This window comes from Prinia subflava, chromosome 33, assembly GCF_021018805.1.
Source record: "Prinia subflava isolate CZ2003 ecotype Zambia chromosome 33, Cam_Psub_1.2, whole genome shotgun sequence".
NCBI lineage: Eukaryota > Metazoa > Chordata > Aves > Passeriformes > Cisticolidae > Prinia > Prinia subflava.
This window is the reverse complement of record NC_086279.1, coordinates 1037326-1058068: the sequence shown is the minus strand read 5'-3', so window position 1 is coordinate 1058068 and position 20743 is coordinate 1037326. Positions and strand designations below refer to the sequence as shown.

At 60.4% G+C, this 20743-nt stretch overlaps 2 protein-coding genes and 1 pseudogene across 6 annotated transcripts in view; 2 read left to right on the top strand and 1 right to left on the bottom strand.

The window, feature by feature from the left end:
- Positions 1 to 9376, bottom strand: part of LOC134563068 (mucolipin-1-like) — a 19377-nt gene extending 10001 nt beyond the window's left edge. For 4 of the 5 annotated variants that reach the window (XM_063420835.1, XM_063420837.1, XM_063420838.1 and 1 more), the window contains exons 1-8: positions 8845 to 9376; positions 8202 to 8407; positions 7276 to 7443; positions 6371 to 6509; positions 4982 to 5084; positions 3846 to 3942; positions 2355 to 2454; positions 1681 to 1787 (exon numbers count right to left, since the gene is read on the bottom strand). In XM_063420835.1, the coding sequence (XP_063276905.1) occupies positions 1681 to 1787; positions 2355 to 2454; positions 3846 to 3942; positions 4982 to 5084; positions 6371 to 6509; positions 7276 to 7443; positions 8202 to 8407; positions 8845 to 9376 (1452 nt within the window). The remainder of the gene's footprint in view (positions 1 to 1680; positions 1788 to 2354; positions 2455 to 3845; positions 3943 to 4981; positions 5085 to 6370; positions 6510 to 7275; positions 7444 to 8201; positions 8408 to 8844) is intronic. The other variant, XM_063420836.1, reaches the window with a different exon arrangement.
- LOC134563075 (zinc finger protein 252-like) lies at positions 9225 to 20743 on the top strand. The gene is made up of 3 exons (XM_063420867.1): positions 9225 to 9342; positions 17534 to 17624; positions 17810 to 20743. Exons 2-3 carry the CDS (start codon positions 17564 to 17566, stop codon positions 19474 to 19476), a joined length of 1728 nt encoding a protein of 575 aa, XP_063276937.1. The 5' UTR covers positions 9225 to 9342; positions 17534 to 17563; the 3' UTR covers positions 19477 to 20743.
- Positions 9454 to 16413, top strand: LOC134563104 (zinc finger protein 271-like; annotated as a pseudogene).

The following is a 20743-nucleotide window of genomic DNA, read 5'->3' as shown; positions in this document are numbered from 1 at the left end:
GACACGGCACGGCCACGGCGCCGCTGGAACCGGCTGTACTCCTGTGGGGACACCGGAGTGTCACCGTCAGTGTCACTGTGTCACTGTGTCACTGTGTCACTGTGACTGTGTCACTGTCACTGTGTCACTGTGTCACTGTCACTGTGTCACTGTCACTGTGTCACTGTCATCTCACAGGGACACGGCACAGCCACGGCGCCACTGGAACCGGCTGTACTCCTGTGGGGACACCAGAGTGTCACCGTCACTGTCACTGTGTCACTGTGTCACTGTGTCACTGTGTCACTGTGTCACTGTGTCACTGTATCACTGTGTCACCTCACAGGGACACGGCACAGCCACGGCGCCGCTGGAACCGGCTGTACTCCTGTGGGGACACCGGAGTGTCACCATCACTGTCACTGTCAGTGTCACTGTCAGTGTCACCTCACAGGGACACGGCACAGCCACGGCGCCGCTGGAACCGGCTGTACTCCTGTGGGGACACCGGGATTGTCACCGTCACTGTCACCGTGTCACTGTCAGTGTCACTGTGTCACTGTCACTGTGTCACTGTCACTGCGTCACTGTCACCTCACAGGGACACGGCACAGCCACGGCGCCGCTGGAACCGGCTGTACTCCTGTGGGGACATCGGAGTGTCACCATCACTGTCACCGTGTCACTGTCAGTGTCACTGTGTCACTGTGTCACTGTCAATGTCACTGTCAGTGTCACCTCACAGGGACACGGCACAGCCACGGCGCTGCTGGAACCGGCTGTACTCCTGTGGGGACACCGGGATTGTCACTGTCACCGTCACTGTGTCACCATCACTGTCAGTGTCACTGTCAGTGTCAGTGTCACCTCACGGGGACACGGCGCGGCCGCGGCGCCGCTGGAACCGGCTGTACTCCTGTCAGGAGTTCCCATCCATTGATCCCATTGATCCCATTGATCCCATTGATCCCACTGTTCCCATTGATCCCATTGATCCCACTGATCCAATTGATCCCATTGATCCCACTCATCCCATTGATCCCACTGTTCCCATCCCATTGATCCCATTGATTTCATTGATCCCACTGATCCCATCCCATTGATTCCATTGATCCCATTGATTTCATTGATCCCACTGATCCCATCCCATCGATCCCATTGATTTCATTGATCCCACTGATCCCATTGATCCCACTGATCCCATCCCATTGATCCCATTGATCCCATTGATCCCACTGATCCCATCCCATTGATCCCATTGATCCCACTGATCCCATCCCATTGATCCCATTGATCCCATTGATCCCATTGATTTCATTGATCCCATTGATCCCATCCCATTGATCCCATCACCTAAATCCCATAAATCCCCCAAATTGCATCAACCCCATCCCCCAAACCCCATAAACCCCACAAATCCCCCCAAAATCCTCCCAGATCCCCCCAAAATCCCACAAATCCCCCCAAAATCCCACAAAACCCCCCCAAAATCCCCCATAAACCCCACAAATCCCCCCAAAATCCTCCCAAATCCCACAAAAATCCCACAAATTCCCCCCAAAATCCCACAAATCCGCCCAAATCCAACAAATCCCCCCAAAATCCCCCCAAATCCCACAAATCCCCCCCAAATCCCACAAAAATCCCACAAATCCCCCCAAAACCCCCAAATTCCCCCCAGACCCCCCAATGGGCGCTGACCCTCTGCAGGAGGAGCCCGCGGGCGATGGAGCGGGCACAGAGCACCAGGGACAGCGAGCACACGGCTGTCACCAGGACATCAAAGGACAGGCGCAGGGAATTGTCACCTGTGGGGACACCCCGGGGTCACTGTCACCTCCTGGGGACAGGGGACACCCCTGGGGACAGGGGACACCCATGGGGACAGGGGACACCCATGGGGACAGGGGACAGGGGACACCCATGGGGACAGGGGACACCCTTGGGGACAGCGAGCACACGGCTGTCACCAGGACATCGAAGGACAGGCGCAGGGAATTGTCACCTGTGGGGACACCCCAGGGTCACTGTCACCTCCCGGGGATAGGGGACACCCCTCAGGACAAGTGACACTTCCAAGGGACAGGTGGCATCCCATGGCCTGGTGTCACCTCCCAGGGACAGGTGGCACATGCCTAGGCACAGGTGCCACCGTGGCGTCACCTCTGACAGGCAGCGAGGGGTGGTGGCACTCCCAGGGGACACACCTAGAACCCATTGTCACCTGCTGTCACCCACTATCATCCATTGTCACCCATTGTCATCCATTATCACCCGCTGTCACCTCTGCCGGGCAGCGAGGGGTGGTGGCACTCCCAGGGAACACCCCCACAGCCCATTGTCACCCACTGTCACCCGCTGTCACCCATTGTCACCTCTGCCGGGCAGCGAGGGGTGGTGGCACTCCCGGATGGCCGCGTGCGTGTCCAGGCGGATCCGCACTCGCCCGCTGTGGGCGCTGTTGTCAAACGTGACCTGGGGACATGGGGTGGCACTGTCACTGTCACTGTCATTGTCACTGTCACTGTTACTACCACTGTTAACTATTGGTGTCAGTGTCATTATCACTGCCATTGTCACTGTCACTGCCAATGTCGTTGTCACAATCATTGTCATTATAATTGTCACTGTCATTACGGTTGTCATTGTCATTGTCATTGTCATTGTCGCCATCACTGTCATTGACACTGGCACTGTCATTGTCATTGTCACAATCACTATCACTGTCACTGGTGCTATCACTGTCGCTATTATTGTCATTGTCACAGTCATTGTCACTGCCATCAGCAGTGTCACTGTCACTATCATTGTCACTGACACTGTCATTGTCACTGTCATTATCACCATCATTGTTACTGTTGTTGTCGTTGGCGTTGTCACTGTCACTGTTATTGTCACCATCACTGTCACTGCCATTGTCACCGTTACTAACACTGTCAGTGTCACTCTCACCGTCACTCTCATTGTCACCATCATTAGCACTAGCACTGGCACCAACATTGTCACTGTCACTGTCATTGTCACCGTCACTGTCCCTAGCACTGACACCAACATTGTCACTCTCACTGTCGTTATCCTTGTAAGCATCACTGTCAATGTCACCGCCATTGTCACTGTTACTGGCACTGTCACTGTCATTGTCACTGTTGTTATTATTGTCACTGTCATCATTATTGTCTGCCACAGCCCTGTCACTGTCACTGTCACTGTCACACACTGCCTGCCCCCAGAGCCCACAGCCAAGGGACAGAGGAACAGATGAGGGACACGAGGGGGACATGAGCGGGACACCAGGAGAGGACACGAGGGACACAAAGGGACACGAGGGGGACACTAGGAACACCCAGGAGACACTTGGGGACACTCAAGGGACACCAGGGGACACCCAGGGGACACTGGGGACACTGGGAGCACCCAGGGGACACCCAGGGGACACTCAGGGGATACTTGGGGACACTCAGAGGACACCCGGGGGCACTCAGGGGACACTTGGGGACACTCAAGGGACACCAGGGGCACTCAGGGGACACTGGGAACACCCAGGGGACACCCGGGGGACACCCAGGGGACACTCAGGGGACACCCAGGGAACACTCAGGGGAAACTCAGGGGACACTGGGGACACTGGGAGCACCCAGGGGACACCCAGGGGACACCCAGGGGACAATGGGAGCACCCAGGGGACACTCAAGGGACACCAGGGAACACCCAGGGGACACTGAAAACACCCCGGGGATACTCCGGGGACACTTTGAGATATTTGGGGACACTTGGGGACACTCAAGGGACACCAGGGGACACTCAAGAACACTTGGGGACACTGGGAACACCCAGGGGACACCCAGGGGACACTTGGGGACACCCACGGTGACACTGAAGGTGTAGCAGTCGGGGATCTCATGGTTCAGCAGCGTTTGGATGTTGATGGCCTTGAGCTGGAACTCGGCGGTGACATTGATCAGCCTGAGGGGACAAAAAACACCCCAAAAAAACCCTGGAACCCCCAAAATCTCCCCCAAAAATGGGAAAATTCCACCTCAAAATCTCCCCCGAAAAAGGAAAAATTCCAATTCAAAATCTCCCCCAAAAAAGGAAAAATTCCACCTCAAAATCCCCCCCATAAAAGGAAAAAATCCATCTCAAAATCGCCCCCAAAAAAGGAAAAATTCCACCTCAAAATCGCCCCCAAAAAAGGAAAAATTCCACCTCAAAATCGCCCCCAAAAAAGGAAAAATTCCACTTCAAAATCGCCTCCAAAAAATGGAAAAAATCCACTTCAAAATCCCCCCAAAAAAGGAAAAATTCCACCTAAAAATTCCTCCCAAAAAAAGGAAAAAATCCATCTCAAAATCGCCCCCAAAAAAGGAAAAATTCCACCTCAAAATCCCCCCCATAAAAGGAAAAAATCCATCTCAAAATTCCTCCCAAAAAAAGGAAAAAATCCACTTCAAAATCCCCCCCAAAAAAGGAAAAATTCCACCTCAAAATCTCCCCCAAAAAATGAAAAATTGCACCTCAAAATTCCCCCCCAAAAAAGGAAAAATTGCACCTCAAAATTCCCCCCCAAAAAATCCCGAGAATGCGAAAATTCCCCTGTCAAAATCCCAAAATAAAACACAGGAAAGGGAAAATTCCATCCCAAAATCGAAAAGGAAAAAAAAAAAACCCACAGGAAAAGGAAAATTCCACTCCAAAATCTCAAAAAAAACCCACAGGAAAAGGAAAATTCCACCCCAAAATTCCCAAAAAATGCGAGAAAGGGAAAATCCCACCCCAAAATTCCCAAAAAAATGCAAGAAAAGGAAAATTCAGCCCCAAAATCCCACACAGGAATTCAGGAAAAGGGGACACAAACCCCACATGGGGATTTGGGAGTGGGGAACTCCCCTGGGTGGGATTTTGGGGATGGGGAACGGCCCTGGGTGGGATTTTGGGGATGGGGAACGGCCCTGGGTGGGATTTTGGGGCGTTTTGGGGCCTTTTTGGGGTTTTTGGGGTTTACCTGTGGAACTGGAGGGTGAAGTTGCCGCCGGTGCCGTCCAGCGGCGGCGGCCGGGGGTCCCCGGGGTGCACCCCCAGACACTCTGTGGGGTCGGGGTTGGGCTCTGGGACATCCCAAATCCTGAATCCCGAATGCCCCGGGACTGTTCGGAATGCTCCGGCACCATCCCAAACCCCAAATCCCAAACCCCAACCCCAAACCCAAATCCCAAATCCCAAACTCAAATCCCAAACCCAAATCCCAAACTCAAATCCCAAACTCCAATCCCCAACCCCAAATCCTAAACCTCAAACCCAAATCCCAAACCCCAACCCCAAACCCAAATCCCAAATCCCAAACCCAAACCCCAAACCCCAAATCCCAAACCCCAAACCCAAACTCAAATCCCAAACTCCAATCCCCAACCCCAAATCCTAAACCCCAAACCCAAATCCCAAACCCAAACCAAACTCTCCATTCCCAACTCCCAAACCCCAACCCTACACCCCAAATCCCAAACCCAAACCCCAAACCCCAAACCCGCACCCCAAACCCCAACCCTGCACCCCAAACCCCAACCCTGCACCCCAAACCCGCACCCCAAACCCCAACCCTGCACCCCAAACCCCAACCCTGCACCCCAAACCCGCACCCCAAACCCCAACCCTGCACCCCAAACCCGCACCCCAAACCCCAAATCCCAACCCTGCACCCCAAACCCCAACCCTGCACCCCAAATCCCAACCCCGCACGCCAAACCCAAATCCTGCACCCCAAACCCCAACCCCACACCCGCACCCCAACCCCAACCCTGCACCCCAAACCCCAAATCCCAAACCCGCACCCCAAACCCCAACCCCAAACCCGACCCTGCACCCCAAACCCGCACCCCAAACCCCAAACCCCAACCGTGCACCCCAACCCTGCACCCCAAACCCCAACCCTGCACCCCAAAACTGCACCCCAACCCTGCACCCCAAACCCCAACCCGGCACCCCCCGCCCCGCACCCCGCACCCCAAACCCCTACCCCGCACCCCAAATCCTAAACCCCAAACCCCAACCCCGCACCCCAAACCCGCACCCCAAACCTCAACCCCACACTCCAAACACAACCCTGCACCCCAAACCCCAACCCCGCACCCCAAACCCGCACCCTGCACCCCAAACCCGAACCCCACACCCCAAACCCAAATCCTGCACCCCAAACCCCAACCCCGCACCCCAAACCCCAACCCCAAACCCCAACCCCACACCCTAAACCCGCACCCCAAACCTCAACCCTGCACCCCAAAACTGCATCCCAAACCCGCACCCCAAACCTAACCCTGCACCCCAAACCTGACCCTGCACCCCAAACCCAACCCGGCACCCCAACCCCCCACCCGGCACCCCACGGCCGTGTCCCCACCGGTGACAGCGCTGGGGTCGATGTCGAAGGTGTCGTTGCCGGGGTCGATGTCCCCCCGGCGGAAGAAGCGCTGGCACAGCCGCAGCCCGCGGCCACCGTAGGCGTAGCGGCCCAGGGTCTCGTTGGGGACAGCCAGGTACTGCGGGGACAGGGACACCAGGCATGGAGGTGGCACCTGGATGGCTCCAGATCATCCTCGTGTCCCCAAATAACTCCATGACCCCAAATATCTTTGTGACCCCAAAACCACCACTGTGTCCCCAAAACATCTCTGTGACCCCACCCGTAGGTGTGGTGGCCCAGGGTCTGGTTGGGGACAGCCAGGTACTGAGGGGACAGGGACACCAGGCATGGAGGTGGCACTGGGTCACCTCAGTGTCCCCAAATCACCCCCGTGTCCCCAACCACCTCCACAGCTCTGAGGACCTCCGTGTCCCCAAACCACCACTGTGTCCTCAACTCCTCTGATGTCCCCAACCCTTCCCAGCGTCCCCAACCCCTCTGATGTCCCCAACACCCCCAATGTCCCCAAACCCCTCCCAATGTCACCAACCTCCCCAGTGTCCTCAGCCCATCCCAGTGTCCCCGTGTCACCTTCTCGAGGATGAAGGCCAGGTGCTCCAGAAGATCCCAGTGTCCCCAACCCTCTTAAAGTTCCCAACCCCCCTAGTGTCCCCAACCCCGTCCTGGTGTCCCCGTGTCACCTTCTCAAGGATGAAGGCCAGGTGCTCCAGGAGGTCCCAGTGTCCCCAGCCCCCTTAATGTCCCCAACCCTCCCAATGTCCCCAACCCTCCCAGTGTCCCCAACCCTCCCAATGTCCCCAGCCCGTCTCGGTGTTCCCAGCCCTCCCAATGTCCCCAGCCCTCCCAATGTCCCCAACCCCGTCCCGGTGTCCCTGTGTCACCTTCTCGAGGACGAAGGCCAGGTGTTCCAGGAGGTCCCCGCGGGTGTAGATGGCCTGGGTGTCATCGGCGCCATCCTCGTAGCCCTTGAGGAACAGGTGCTTGAAGGCCACCGTGTTGTCCTCCTTGAAGGCCACCACCAGCTGGTTGCTGAGCCCGAACAGGATCAGCTGGGGACAAAGGCCACCACCCCTGTCACCGCCTGTCCCACCGCGGTGACACCACCACGTTTCACCCCAAAACGGTGTCACCCTCTGGCTGGGTACAGAGGTCACCGCTGCCATCAGCTGTCCCCCCACGGTGACGCTGCCATGGTGTGTCCCAGGACGCTCCAGTGTCCCTTTCAGAGTGTCCCTGTGTCCCCTCCCCAACATCCCCATGTCCCTGTGACCCCTCCCTGCTGTCCCTGTGTCCCCTCCCGGTGTCCCTGTGCCCTCTCCCTGCTGTCCCAGCCCCCCATGCCTGCCACCTCCCCTATCCCCATTGTCCCCAAGTCCCTGTGTCCCTTCTCTGGTGTCCCCGTGTCCCCTCCCCAGTGTCCCCATGTCCCCATGACCCTTCCCTCTATCCTTGGCCCCCCCCGGTGTCCTCATGTCACCCCTCGCTGTCCCTGCTCCCTCCGTGGTGTCCCTGTGTCCCCTCCCCGCTGTCCCTGTGTCCCTTCCCCGTTGTCCCTGCTCCCTCCTCGATGTCACTGTCCCCTCCCCGGTGTCCCTGCCACCTCCCCACTCACCCCGTGCCCCTTTGCCGGTGTCACTGCTCCCTCCCCGATGTCCCCGTGTCCCCTCCCCGGTGTCACTGCCCTCTCCCCAGGGTCCCTGTGTCCCCTCCCCACTGTCCCTGCCCCCTCCCCAGTGTCACTGCCCCCTCCCCAGTGTCCCCCTGCCCCCTCCCCGCTGTCCCCGTGCCCCCTCCCCGCCGGTGTCACCTGCACGGTGACAAGGACGATCTTGGCCAGCTGCAGCGCCAGCTTCACGGGCCGCCTGCCGCGGGCCCGGTACTTGTCGCAGGGGCTCATGAAGAAATATTTGAGGCGGCGCCGCAGCTCCTCCTCCTCCTCCTCCTCCGGTACCGGCCCCGGGGCCGCCTCGGCCGTGCCGTACCCGGGGCCGCGGCTCAGCAGCCGCTCGGTCTCTGGGGACACCCGCCGATGTCACCTCGGGCCGCTGTCCCTCGTAGCCGTCACTCCCCGGCCCGGTTCTCGCTGTCCCCTGGCCTCGGTGTCACCTCCCCCCGACCGCTTCCCGCTACTCGCTGTGCCCGTGCCCCGCGGGCTCCATTGCGATTCCCGGTGCCGCTCCCAACACAACTCCTGTATCCCACTCCCGGTTCCTGTCCCCATTCCCTGTCCCCATTCCCGCTCCCTGTACCCATTCCCTGTCCCCATTCCCGCTCCCTGTCCCCATTCCCTGTCCCCATTCCCGCTCCCTGTACCCATTCCCTGTCCCCATTCCCGCTCCCTGTACCCATTCCCTGTCCCCATTCCCTTTCCCCATTCCCTGTCCCCATTCCCTGTCCCCATTCCCTGTCCCCATTCCCTGTCCCCATTCCCGCTCCCTGTCCCCTCTCACCGGACGCCGCCGCCATCGCTCCGGATCCCGCTCCCCTCACGTCTGAGGGCAAACCCCGCCCTGCTCCCGCCCGCCAATCACAGCGCGCGATCGCTCCCGGATTTGCATAACCACGCCCTGCGGCTCGGCCCCGCCCCTCGCCGGCTGCAGCCGCGTCCGGGCGCTGTTTGCTCCCAGTTCCCTCCCAGTGCTCCCAGTAAGAGCCAGACTGGGAGGGAAAGCGCTCCCGAGTCCTGCCCGCTGCTCCCGGGATCGCTGCCGGTGCCGCGCGGGGCGGGGCCGCTTTGGAACCCCCCCAGGGCAGAGCGCGGCTGCTTTTGGGTGTCGGCACCGCCCGGGCCGGGCTGGGAGCGGAGGAGGAGCGGGAGGAAGAGGAGGGACACAGGAGGAGGAAGAGGAAAGGCAGGAGCGGCAGGAAGAGGCGGAGCGGGAACACGAGGGACAGAGGAGGAGGAGGAAGACGAAAAGCGGGAGGAAGTTCCCGCCTGGGACCCGCAGGTGAGCGGGGAGGGGGAGCTCGCCCCGAATCCATCGCGGGGCTCTCCGGGAGGGTTTTTGTGCGGCCCAGGGCGTGTTCGGATCTTGCAGGAGCCCGAAGCCGAGCCGGAGATGGCCCTGGAGGGCTCCGGGCAGCAGCCGGTGGGAGAGGCCGCTGTGAGCGGCTCCGCGGCGCAGGAACGCAACGGGGAGGAAAAGCCGCGGAGATGCCACACGAGGAGGGGCTGCAAACGCAGATCTCGGGGCTCCGAGCACGAAAGATCCACCCCGGGCCGGGGAGGCGGCCGCAGCTCGGAGCTGGGGGTCCCTGAGCAGCCTCAGGATGGGGAGAAGCCCCACAAGTGCTCGGAGTGTGGGAAGAGCTTCAGGTTCAGATCCCAACTCATCGTCCACCAGAGGAGCCACACCGGGGAAAAGCCCTACGAGTGTGACCAGTGCAAGAAGAGGTTTCCCACCAGCTCCCATCTCCTCCTGCACCAGCGGATTCACACGGATGAGAGGCCCTTCCGCTGCCCCGATTGCAGGATGGGCTTCAGGCATAACTCGCACCTCGTCACCCACCGGCGCATCCACACTGGGGAGAGACCCCGTGAATGTGAGCAGTGTGGGAAGAGCTTCAGCCAGAGCTCCCACCTGATCATCCACCAGAGGATCCACACCGGGGAAAAGCCCTACGAATGTGGGGAGTGTGGGAAGAGCTTCAGCTGCAGCCCCAACCTCATCAGACACCAGAGGATCCACACTGGGGAGAGGCCCTACGAGTGTGACCAGTGCAAGAAGAGGTTTGCCAACAGCTCCCATCTCCTCCTGCACCAGCGGATTCACATGGATGAGAGGCCCTTCCGCTGCCCCGACTGCGGGATGGGCTTCAAGCAAAACTCCCACCTCGTCACCCACCAGCTCATCCACACCAGGGAGAGGCCCCACGAGTGTCCCCAGTGTGGGAAGAGCTTCAGCCACGGCTCTGCCCTGATCAAACATCAGAGGATCCACACGGGGGAACGGCCCTACGAGTGTGGGGAGTGTGGGAAGAGCTTCAGGCACAGCTCTAACCTGGCTGTGCACCAGAGGATCCACACCGGGGAGAAGCCCTATGAGTGTGAGCAGTGCAAGAAGAGGTTTCACACCAGCTTCAATCTCCTCCTGCACCAGCGCAGTCACACGGATGAGAGGCCCTTCCGCTGCCCCGACTGCGGGATGGGCTTCAAGCAAAAGTCCACCCTCGTCACCCACCGGCGCATCCACACCGGGGAGAGGCCCCACGAGTGTCCCCAGTGTGGCAAGAGCTTCTCCAGGAGCTCCCACCTGATCAGACACCAGAGGATCCACACGGGGGAAAAGCCCTACGAGTGTGGGGAGTGTGGGAAGAGCTTCAGCAGGAACTCCAACCTCATCAAACACCAGAAGAGCCACACCGGGGAGAGGCCCTACGAGTGTGACCAGTGCAAGAAGAGGTTTCCCACCAGCTCCAAACTCCTTCTTCATCAGCGGATTCACACAGATGAGAGGCCCTTCCGCTGCCCCGACTGCGGGATGGGCTTCCAGCGTAATGACCACCTCATCAGGCACCGGCGCATCCACACTGGGGAGAGACCCTACAAGTGTGAGCAGTGTGGGAAGAGCTTCAGCCACAGCTCTGCCCTGATCAAACATCAGAGGATCCACACGGGGGAACGGCCCTACGAGTGTGGGGAGTGTGGGAAGAGCTTCAGCCAGAGCTCCCACCTGACGCTCCACCAGAGGAGCCACACGGGAGAGAGGCCCTACGAGTGTGACCAGTGTGAGAAGAGGTTTCCCACCAGCTCCAAACTCCTCATGCACCAGCGGATTCACACGGATGAGAGGCCCTTCCGCTGCCCTGACTGCGGGATGGGCTTCACACAAAACTCCTTTCTCATCAGGCATCGGCGCATCCACACCGGGGAGAGGCCCCACGAGTGTCCCCATTGTGGGAAGAGCTTCTCCAGAAGTTCTTACTTGACTCGACACCAACGGAGCCAGCACTGAGGGAAGCCCTGTGAGTGCCCCGAGTGCGGGAAGAGCTTCGTGCGCTGCTCCAACTCCATCCCCCATGGGAGGATCCCCCCTGGGTGATCCCCAGTGAGCCCCGGTGGGCAGAGCCCCGGTGATCCGTGGTGCCGGTGATCCGTGTTGGGCACACACGTGGCTTGGGGACCCACATCCTCCTGGCTCCTTGTGACCGTGATTTCCTTTACATTTCTGTTTGTCTTTTGAATCAACCCAAAATCGTGGTGAAAATAAAAATTTTGAACAAAGACCTCGATGGGGACATGGGGGAATCTTCCAGGGGATGTGGCTGATAATTGGTGTGAGGGAGTTGAGTGGACCTCAGGGCTTGGGGCTCCCCAGGCCGAGCGGCTCCAGTTGTGTTCACAGACGCTGGCAGAGGTTTATGGGGGGCTCATCAAAGACCCCCTGCCCTGGGACTGTCCCCATGTCCCGCTGTCCCCTTTCCAGGATCCCCCTTTGCCCCCTGCCCGTTCCCATGTCACCCTCTCCCGCTCCTTTCCTGCTCCCATCCCTGTCCGTATTCCATTCCTGCTCTCATTCCCTGTCCCATATTCTCTCCCTGGTTGCCATTCCCATATTCCCAGTCCCATATTCCCACCCCTGCTCCCATTCCTGTATTCCCAGTCCCCGTGCCGGTCCCGCATTTCCAGTTTGATATTCCCTGCCCTGTTCCTATAGTCCCGTTACCGTGTTCCCGTTTCTGATCCCGGCCCCTCCTTTCTAATCCACACCCCATATTTCCTCTCCGGATGCTGTTTCCATGCTATTTCTCCTGTTTCCCTATTCCTATCCCCGATCCCATTCCAGGTCCCTCTCCTGCATTCCACATTCCCAGTCCCATTCCTAGTTCCATTCTCAGTCCCAGTGCCCATTCCAGATCCCTGTCCCATATTGCTGCTCCCTGGCCCCAGTCCCAGTCCGGTATTCCCTGTCCCGTTCTTGGTTCCTGTTCCCATTCCATGGATCATTCCCAGTCCCTGCCTGGTATTTGCAGTGCCGTGCCCGTTCCTGGTTCCCATTGCTGATCCCTCTCTCCATACCGGGTCCCTTTTCCCATTTCATGTGTCTGTCCCTATTCCCTCTCTGCATTTCCCATTCCATGTCCCCATTCCCGCTCCCTGTCCCCATTCCCTGTCCCCAATTCCCATTCCCTGTCCCCATTCCCGCTCCCTGTCCCCATTCCCTGTCCCCATTCCCGCTCCCTGTCCCCATTCCCTGTCCCCATTCCCTGTCCCCATTCCCGCTCCCTGTCCCCTCTCACCGGACGCCGCCGCCATCGCTCCGGATCCCGCTCCCCTCACGTCTGAGGGCAAACCCCGCCCCGCTCCCGCCCACCAATCACAGCGCGCGATCGCTCCCGGATTTGCATAACCACGCCCCGTGGCTCGGCCCCGCCCCTCGCCGGCTGCAGCCGCGTCCGGGCGCTGTTTGCTCCCAGTTCCCTCCCAGTGCTCCCAGTAAGAGCCAGACTGGGAGGGAAAGCGCTCCCGACTCCTGCCCGCTGCTCCCGGGATCGCTGCCGGTGCCGCGCGGGGCGGGGCCGCTTTGGAACCCCCCCAGGGCAGAGCGCGGCTGCTTTTGGGTGTCGGCACCGCCCGGGCCGGGCTGGGCGCGGAGGAGGAGCGGGAGGAAGGGAAAAGGGAAAGAGAAAGAGAGGAGCGGGAGGAAGAGGAGGAGCAAGAAGAGGAGGGACACAGGAGGAGGAAGAGGAAAAGGAGGGGCGGGAGGAAGAGGAGGGGCAGCAGCAGCAGCCGCACGCGGTTCCCCCGCTCAGGCCGCAGCTCCCCCGGCTCCGGCAGCATCGCCCCCCCCCGGAACCCGCAGGTGAGCGGGGAGGGGGAGCTCGCCCCGAATCCATCGCGGGGCTCTCTGGGAGGGTTTTTGTGCGGCCCAGGGCGTGTTCGGATCTTGCAGCAGCCCGAAGCCGAGCCGGAGATGGCCCTGGAGGGATCTCGGCGGGTCCCACGTGGCGATGGCCCGGCAGCGGCGGGCATAGCCCGGAGATGAGCGGGGTCCGGGCCCCCGGGGCTGAAAGGGGCGCTGACTTCTGCAGCCGCGCCGGGGCAGCGGCACCGTCAAACCAAACGCGCTCAGCGCTTGTTTTACCCCACAGCAGGATTTCCCTTTGCCAAACCTCGGCCCCATGGAGGAGCAGGAGGAGGAGGGCGCGGCGAGGAAGAGGAAGCTGTCCCGGGAGCCGCAGGCAGGTGAGGAGGAAGTCAGTGCCCCTTTGCCCCTCTCTGCTGCTCCATCTCGCAGCCCAGCCTGGCCCCCGGCTGCAGGACAACCCCGCTGCCGACGCCGTCCTGCCGGGGACGCGCGGGGGGATCTCCTTGCCCTTCCCTGTGGCCCGGAGGCAAATCCCATCCTCTCCTGGTCCTTCCTCCCCCAGGCACGGAGCTGAGCACGGAGCCCAGGGAGGACAAATCCCCGCGGCAGCAGCCGGTGGGAGAGGCCGCTGTGAGCGGCTCCGCGGCGCAGGAACGCAACGGGGAGGAAAAGCCGCGGAGATGCCGCACGAGGAGGGGCTGCAAACGCAGATCTCGGGGCTCCGAGCACGAAAGATCCACCCCGGGCCGGGGAGGCGGCCGCAGCTCGGAGCTGGGGGTCCCTGAGCAGCCTCAGGATGGGGAGAAGCCCCACAAGTGCTCGGAGTGTGGGAAGAGCTTCAGGTGGAGATCTGAACTGATGAAACACCAGAGAAGTCACACCGGAGAGAGGCCCTACGAGTGTGGGGAGTGTGGCAAGAGCTTCAGCAGCAGCTCCCACCTGATCAGACACCAGATGGTCCACACACAGGAGAGGCCCTACGAGTGTGGGCAGTGTGGGAAGAGCTTTAGCCAGAGCGCAAACCTGATCAGTCACCAGAGGAGCCACAGCGGGGAGAGGCCCTATGAGTGTGACCAGTGCAAGAAGAGGTTTCCCACCAGATCTCAGCTCCTCCAGCACCAGCGCAGTCACACGGACGAGAGGCCCTTCCTCTGCCTCGACTGCGGGATGGGCTTCAAGCAAAACGCCCACCTCATGATGCACCGGCGCATCCACACGGGGGAGAGGCCCTATGAGTGTGACCAGTGTGGGAAGAGCTTCATCCGGAGAGCTGCCCTGATCAGACACCAGAGGAGCCACACAGGGGAACGGCCCTATGAGTGTGGGGAGTGTGGGAAGAGCTTCAGCTCGAGCTCACCCCTTATGGTCCACCAGAGGAGCCACACCGGGGAGAGGCCCTATGAGTGTGACCAGTGCAAGAAGAGGTTTCCCACCAGCTCCAATCTCCACCTGCACCAGCGCAGTCACACGGATGAGAGGCCCTTCCGCTGCCCCGACTGCGGGATGGGCTTCAAGCTGAAGTCCACCCTCGTCACACACCAGCACATCCACACCGGAGAGAGGCCCTACGAGTGTCCCCAGTGTGGGAAGAGCTTCAGACACCGCTCTGCCCTGATTCTGCACCAGAGGAGCCACAGCGGGGAGAGGCCCTACGAGTGTGGGGAGTGTGGGAAGGGCTTCAGGGCAAGCTCCGACCTGACTCTCCACCAGAGGATCCACACCGGGGAGAGACCCTACGAGTGTGAACAGTGCAAGAAGAGGTTTCCCACCAGCTCCCAGCTCCTCCGGCACCAGCGCATTCACACGGATGAGAGGCCCTTCCGCTGCTCCGACTGCGGGATGGGCTTCAGGCAGAACTCCTCCCTCATCAGGCACCGACGAATCCACACCGGGGAGAGGCCCTACGAGTGTGAGCAGTGTGGGAAGAGCTTCTCCAGCAGCTCAAACTTGACCAAACACCAACGGAGCCAGCACTGAGGGAAGCCCTGTGAGTGCCCCGAGTGCGGGAAGAGCTTCGTGCGCTGCTCCAGCTCCATCCCCCATGGGAGGATCCCCCCTGGATGATCCCCAGTGACCCCCGGTGGGCAGAGCCCCGGTGATCCGCGGTGCCGGTGATCCGTGTTGGGCACACACCTGGCTGGGGCTCCAGGATTTTCTTTTCATTTCTATTTACGTTTTCAAAATCCCCAAAAATGGGTTAACAATAAAAGTTTTCAATAAAGACCTGGATGGGGACACGGGGGGATCTTCCAGGGGATGTGAGGGGTGCTGGGTTCAAGGGACCTGAGGATTCTTGGCAGGGACTTGGGGTTTCTCAGGGCTTAGGGCTTCCCAGGCCGAGCAGCTCCAGCTGCGCTGGGAGAAACTGGTGGAGGTTCTGGGGCAGCTGATCAAGGACCCCCTGCCCTGGGACTGTCCCCCTGTTCCTGGTGTCCCCTTTCCAGGATCTCCCTTTTCCCACTGTCACTCCTCTTGCCTGTTCCTGTGTCACCCCACTCCTGGTCCTGCCCTGCTCCCATCCCAGTCCCCATCTCTTTCCCGCTCTCATTCCCTGTCCCGTAGTCTCTGTCTGGTTTCATTCCCAAATTCCCAGTCCCATATTCCCTGCCCTGTTCCCATTCTCGTATTCTTAGTCACACTGCAGGTCCTGGATTTCCATTGCGTTTTTCCCTGTCCTGTTCCCATATTCCCATTCCTAGTCCTGCTCCTGTATTCCTGTTTCTGACAGTGGCTCCTCTTCCTAATCCCCAGCCCATATTCTCTCTCCACTTCTTGTTCCCATATTATTTCCTGTCCCATTCCCACATTCCCCTGCCTGGTCCCATTCCTGGTCTCAGTCCCGAATTACCTGTCCCATTCCAGTATTCCCGTTCCCATTGCTGCTCGCTGTCCCCATTCCCTGGATCATTCCCAGTCCCTGTCACCTATTTCCAGTCCTGTTCTCAGGCCCTGTCCTCATTCCCAGGTCCTGTCCCCATTCCTGGTTGTGTCCCGTATTCCCTGTCCCATTCTTGGGCCCAGTCCCCATTCCCAGTATCCTTCCCAGTGCCTGTCTCCTATTTCCATGTCCATTCCCAGTCCCTGTCCGTGCTCCGAATCCCTGTCCACACTCACGGTCCTTTCCCTGTGGCATTTCCAGTCTTGTCCCTGTTCCCTGTCCGTATTCCCGCTCCCTGTCCCCATTCCCACTCCTGTCTTGTATTCCAATTTCTATTTTGGTGACATTCCCTATTTTTATACCCATTCCCCAATTCTAAATCCCTGTCCACATTCCCGCTCCCTGTCCCCATTCCCTCTCCCCATTCCTGCTCCCTGTCCCCATTCCTGCTCCCTGTCCCCATTCCCTGTCCCCATTCCCTGTCCCCATTCCCATTCCCTGTCCCCTTTCCCTGTCCCCATTCCCACTCCCTGTCCCCATTCCCTGTCCCCATTCCCGCTCCCTGTCCCCTCTCACCGGACGCCGCCGCCATCGCTCCGGATCCCGCTCCCCTCACGTCTGAGGGCAAACCCCGCCCTGCTCCCGCCCGCCAATCACAGCGCGCGATCGCTCCCTGATTTGCATAACCACGCCCCGTGGCTCGGCCCCGCCCCTCGCCGGCTGCAGCCGCGTCCGGGCGCTGTTTGCTCCCAGTTCCCTCCCAGTGCTCCCAGTAAGAGCCAGACTGGGAGGGAAAGCGCTCCCGAGTCCTGCCCGCTGCTCCCGGGATCGCTGCCGGTGCCGCGCGGGGCGGGGCCGCTTTGGAACCCCCCCAGGGCAGAGCGCGGCTGCTTTTGGGTGTCGGCACCGCCCGGGCCGGGCTGGGAGCGGAGGAGGCGCGGGAGGAAGAGGAGGGACAGAGGAGGAGGAGGAGGAAAGGAAAAGAGAAAGAGAGGAGCGGGAGGAATAGGAGGAGCAAGAAGAGGAGGGACAGAGGTGGAGGAAGAGGAAAAGGAGGGGCGGGAGGAAGAGGAGGGGCAGCAGCAGCAGCCGCACGCGGTTCCCCCGCTCAGGCCGCAGCTCCCCCGGCTCCGGCAGCATCGCCCCCCCCCGGAACCCGTAGGTGAGCGGGGAGGGGGAGCTCGCCCCGAATCCATCGCGGGGCTCTCTGGGAGGGTTTTTGTGCGGCCCAGGGCGTGTTCGGATCTTGCAGGAGTCCGAAGCCGAGCCGGAGATGGCCCTGGAGGGATCTCGGCGGGTCCCACGTGGCGATGGCCCGGTAGCGGCGGGCAGAGCCCGGAGATGAGCGGGGTCCGGGCTCCCCGGGGCTGAAAGGGGCGCTGACTTCTGCAGCCGCGCCGGGGCAGCGGCACCGTCAAACCCAACGCGCTCAGCGCTTGTTTTACCCCACAGCAGGATTGGCCATTGGCAAACCTCGGCCCGATGGAGGAGGAGGAGGAGGGCGCGGCGAGGAAGAGGAAGATGTCCCGGGAGCCGCAGGCAGGTGAGGAGGAAGTCACTGCCCCTTTGCCCCTCTCTGCTGCTCCATCTCGCAGCCCAGCCTGGCCCCCGGCTGCAGGACAACCCCGCTGCCGACGCCGTCCTGCCGGGGACGCGCGGGGGGATCTCCTTGCCCTTCCCTGTGGCCCGGGGGCAAATCCCATCCTCTCCTGGTCCTTCCTCCCCCAGGCACGGAGCTGAGCACGGAGCCCAGGGAGGACAAATCCCCGCGGCAGCAGCCGGTGGGAGAGGCCGCTGTGAGCGGCTCCGCGGCGCAGGAACGCAACGGGGAGGAAAAGCCGCGGAGATGCCGCACGAGGAGGGGCTGCAAACGCAGATCTCGGGGCTCGAAGCAGGAAAGATCCACCCCGGGCCGGGGAGGCGGCCGCAGCTCGGAGCTGGGGGTCCCTGAGCAGCCTCAGGATGGGGAGAAGCCCCACAAGTGCTCGGAGTGTGGGAAGAGCTTCAGGTGGAGATATGAACTGACCATTCACCAGAGGATCCACACGGGGGAAAGGCCCCACGAGTGTGGGGAGTGTGGGAAGAGCTTCAGGCGGAGCTCCAACCTGATCAGTCACCAGATGATCCACACCGCAGAGAGGCGCTACGAGTGTGAGCAGTGCAAGAAGAGGTTTCTCACCAGCTCATATCTCCTCGTGCACCAGCGGATTCACACGGATGAGAGGCCCTTCCGCTGCCCCGACTGCGGGAAGGGCTTCAAGGACAAATCCAGCCTCATCAGGCACCGGCGCATCCACACCGGCGAGAGGCGTTACGAGTGTGACCAATGCAAGAAGAGGTTTCCCACCAGCTCCCGTCTCCTCCGGCACCAGCGCAGTCACACGGATGAGAGGCCCTTCCGCTGCCCCGACTGCGGGATGGGCTTCAAGCAAAAGTCCACCCTCGTCACCCACCGGCGCATCCACACCGGGGAGAGGCCCCACGAGTGTCCCCAGTGTGGGAAGAGCTTTAAAAGAAGCTCCCACCTGATCATCCACCAGAGGATCCACACGGGGGAACGGCCCTACGAGTGTGGAAAATGTGGGAAGAGCTTCAGCACGAGCTCTACCCTGATCCTTCACCAGAGGATCCACAATGGAGAGAGGCCCTACGAGTGTGACCAGTGCAAGAAGAGGTTTCTCACCAGCTCCAATCTCCTCCTGCACCAGCGGATTCACACGGATGAGAGGCCCTTCCGCTGCCCCGACTGCGGGATGGGCTTCAAGCACAACTCCACCCTCGTCACCCACCGGCGCATCCACACCGGGGAGAGGCCCCACGAATGTGACCAATGTAAGAAGAGGTTTAAGACCAGCTCCAATCTCCTCCTGCACCAGCGGATTCACACGGATGAGAGGCCCTTCCACTGCCCCGACTGCGGGATGGGCTTCAAGCAAAACTCCCACCTCATCAGGCACCAGCGCATCCACACCAGGGAGAGGCCCCACGAGTGTGAGCAGTGTGGGAAGAGCTTCAGCCACAGCTCTGCCCTGATTGTCCACCAGAGGAGCCACAGCGGGGAGAGGCCCTACGAGTGTGGAGAGTGTGGGAAAAACTTCAGCCTGCGGTCTTACCTGATGAAACACCAGAGGATCCACAGTGGAGAGAGGCCCTACGAGTGTGACCACTGCAAGAAGAGGTTTCCCACCAGCTCCCAGCTCCTCAAGCACCAGCGCATTCACACGGATGAGAGGCCCTTCCGCTGCCCTGACTGCGGGATGGGCTTCAAGCACAACTCCACCCTCATCAGGCACCGGCGCATCCACACCGGGGAGAGGCCCCACGAGTGTCCCCAGTGTGGGAAGAGCTTCTCCAGCAGCTCAAACTTGACCCGACACCAACGGAGCCAGCACTGAGGGAAGCCCTGTGAGTGCCCCGAGTGCGGGAAGAGCTTCGTGCGCTGCTCCAGCTCCATCCCCCATGGGAGGATCCCCCCTGGATGATCCCCAGTGACCCCCGCTGGGCAGAGCCCCGGTGATCCGCGGTGCCGGTGATCCGTGTTGGGCACACACCTGGCTGGGGACTCCACATGTTCCTGGCTCCCTGTGGCCTCGATTGTCTTTTCATTTCTCTTTCTCTTTTCGAAATCCCCAAAAATGGGTTAACAATAAAAGTTTTTAAGAAAGACCTGGATGGGGACATGGAGGGATCTTCCAGGGGATGTGCACGGTGTTGGGTTCAAGGGAATTGAGAATTCCTGGCATGAAGTTAGGACGTGCTCTGCGCTTTGGGCTCCCAAGGCTGAGCAGCTCTGGCTGTGCTGCGAGGCCCTGGAGGAGGTTCAGGGACAGCTGATCAAGGACCTCCTGCTCTGGGACTGTCCCCCTGTTTTCGGTGTCCCCTGTCCAGGACCCCCTCTCCTCACTGTCCCTCCCCTTGCCCTTTGTCACCCCAGTCATGGTCCTGTTCTGCTCCCATCCCATTTTGGATCCCATTCCCCCTTTCATTCCCTGTCCTGTTGTCTCTGGATGCCGTTCCCATATTCTCAGTCCCGTATTTCCTGTCCTGTTCGCCTTCTCGTATTCCTGGTTCTTTCCTGGGTCCCCATTTCCATGTCCATATTCCCTCTCCTATTCCCATATTCCCAGTCCCAATCCTGTATTCCCGTTTCCCGTTCCGGACCCACTTTCCTAACCCCCATCCCATATTCTCTCTCCAGTTATTGTTTCCATCTTCTCTCTCCTGTTTCCATATTCCCATTGCCCATCCCATTCCAGGTCCCCTATCCCTGCAGTACCGTATTCCCGGGAACACTCCCGTATTCCTGTCCCATTCCTGCTCCCTGTCCCCATTCCTGGTCCCACTGCTGGTCCCAGTCCCGTCTTACCCGTCCCTGTCCCAGTCCGGTACTCCAAGGCCAAATCGTGGTCCCTGTCCCCATTCTGTGACTCCTTCCAAGGCCCTGTCTCGTATTTCCGCTCCTGTGTTCCCTGTCCCTGTTCCCAGGCCATGGCCCCAATCCCATTCCTGTCCTGTATTCCCTGTCCAGTTCTCAGGCCCTGTCCCAGTTCTCAGGATCATTCCCAGTCCCGGTCTTGTATTTCCAGTCCCACTGCTGGTCCTTGACCATATTCCCAATCCCTGTCCCCATTCCCGCTCCCTGTCCCCATTCCCTGTCCACAT

Coding starts and splice junctions, on each gene's coding strand:
- LOC134563075 (XM_063420867.1), top strand. CDS start 17,564: ATGGAGGAGGAGGAGGAGGGCGCGGCGAGGAAGAGGAAGATGTCCCGG. Junction 17,625..17,809: donor GTCCCGGGAGCCGCAGGCAG/GTGAGGAGGAAG, acceptor TTCCTCCCCCAG/GCACGGAGCTGAGCACGGAG.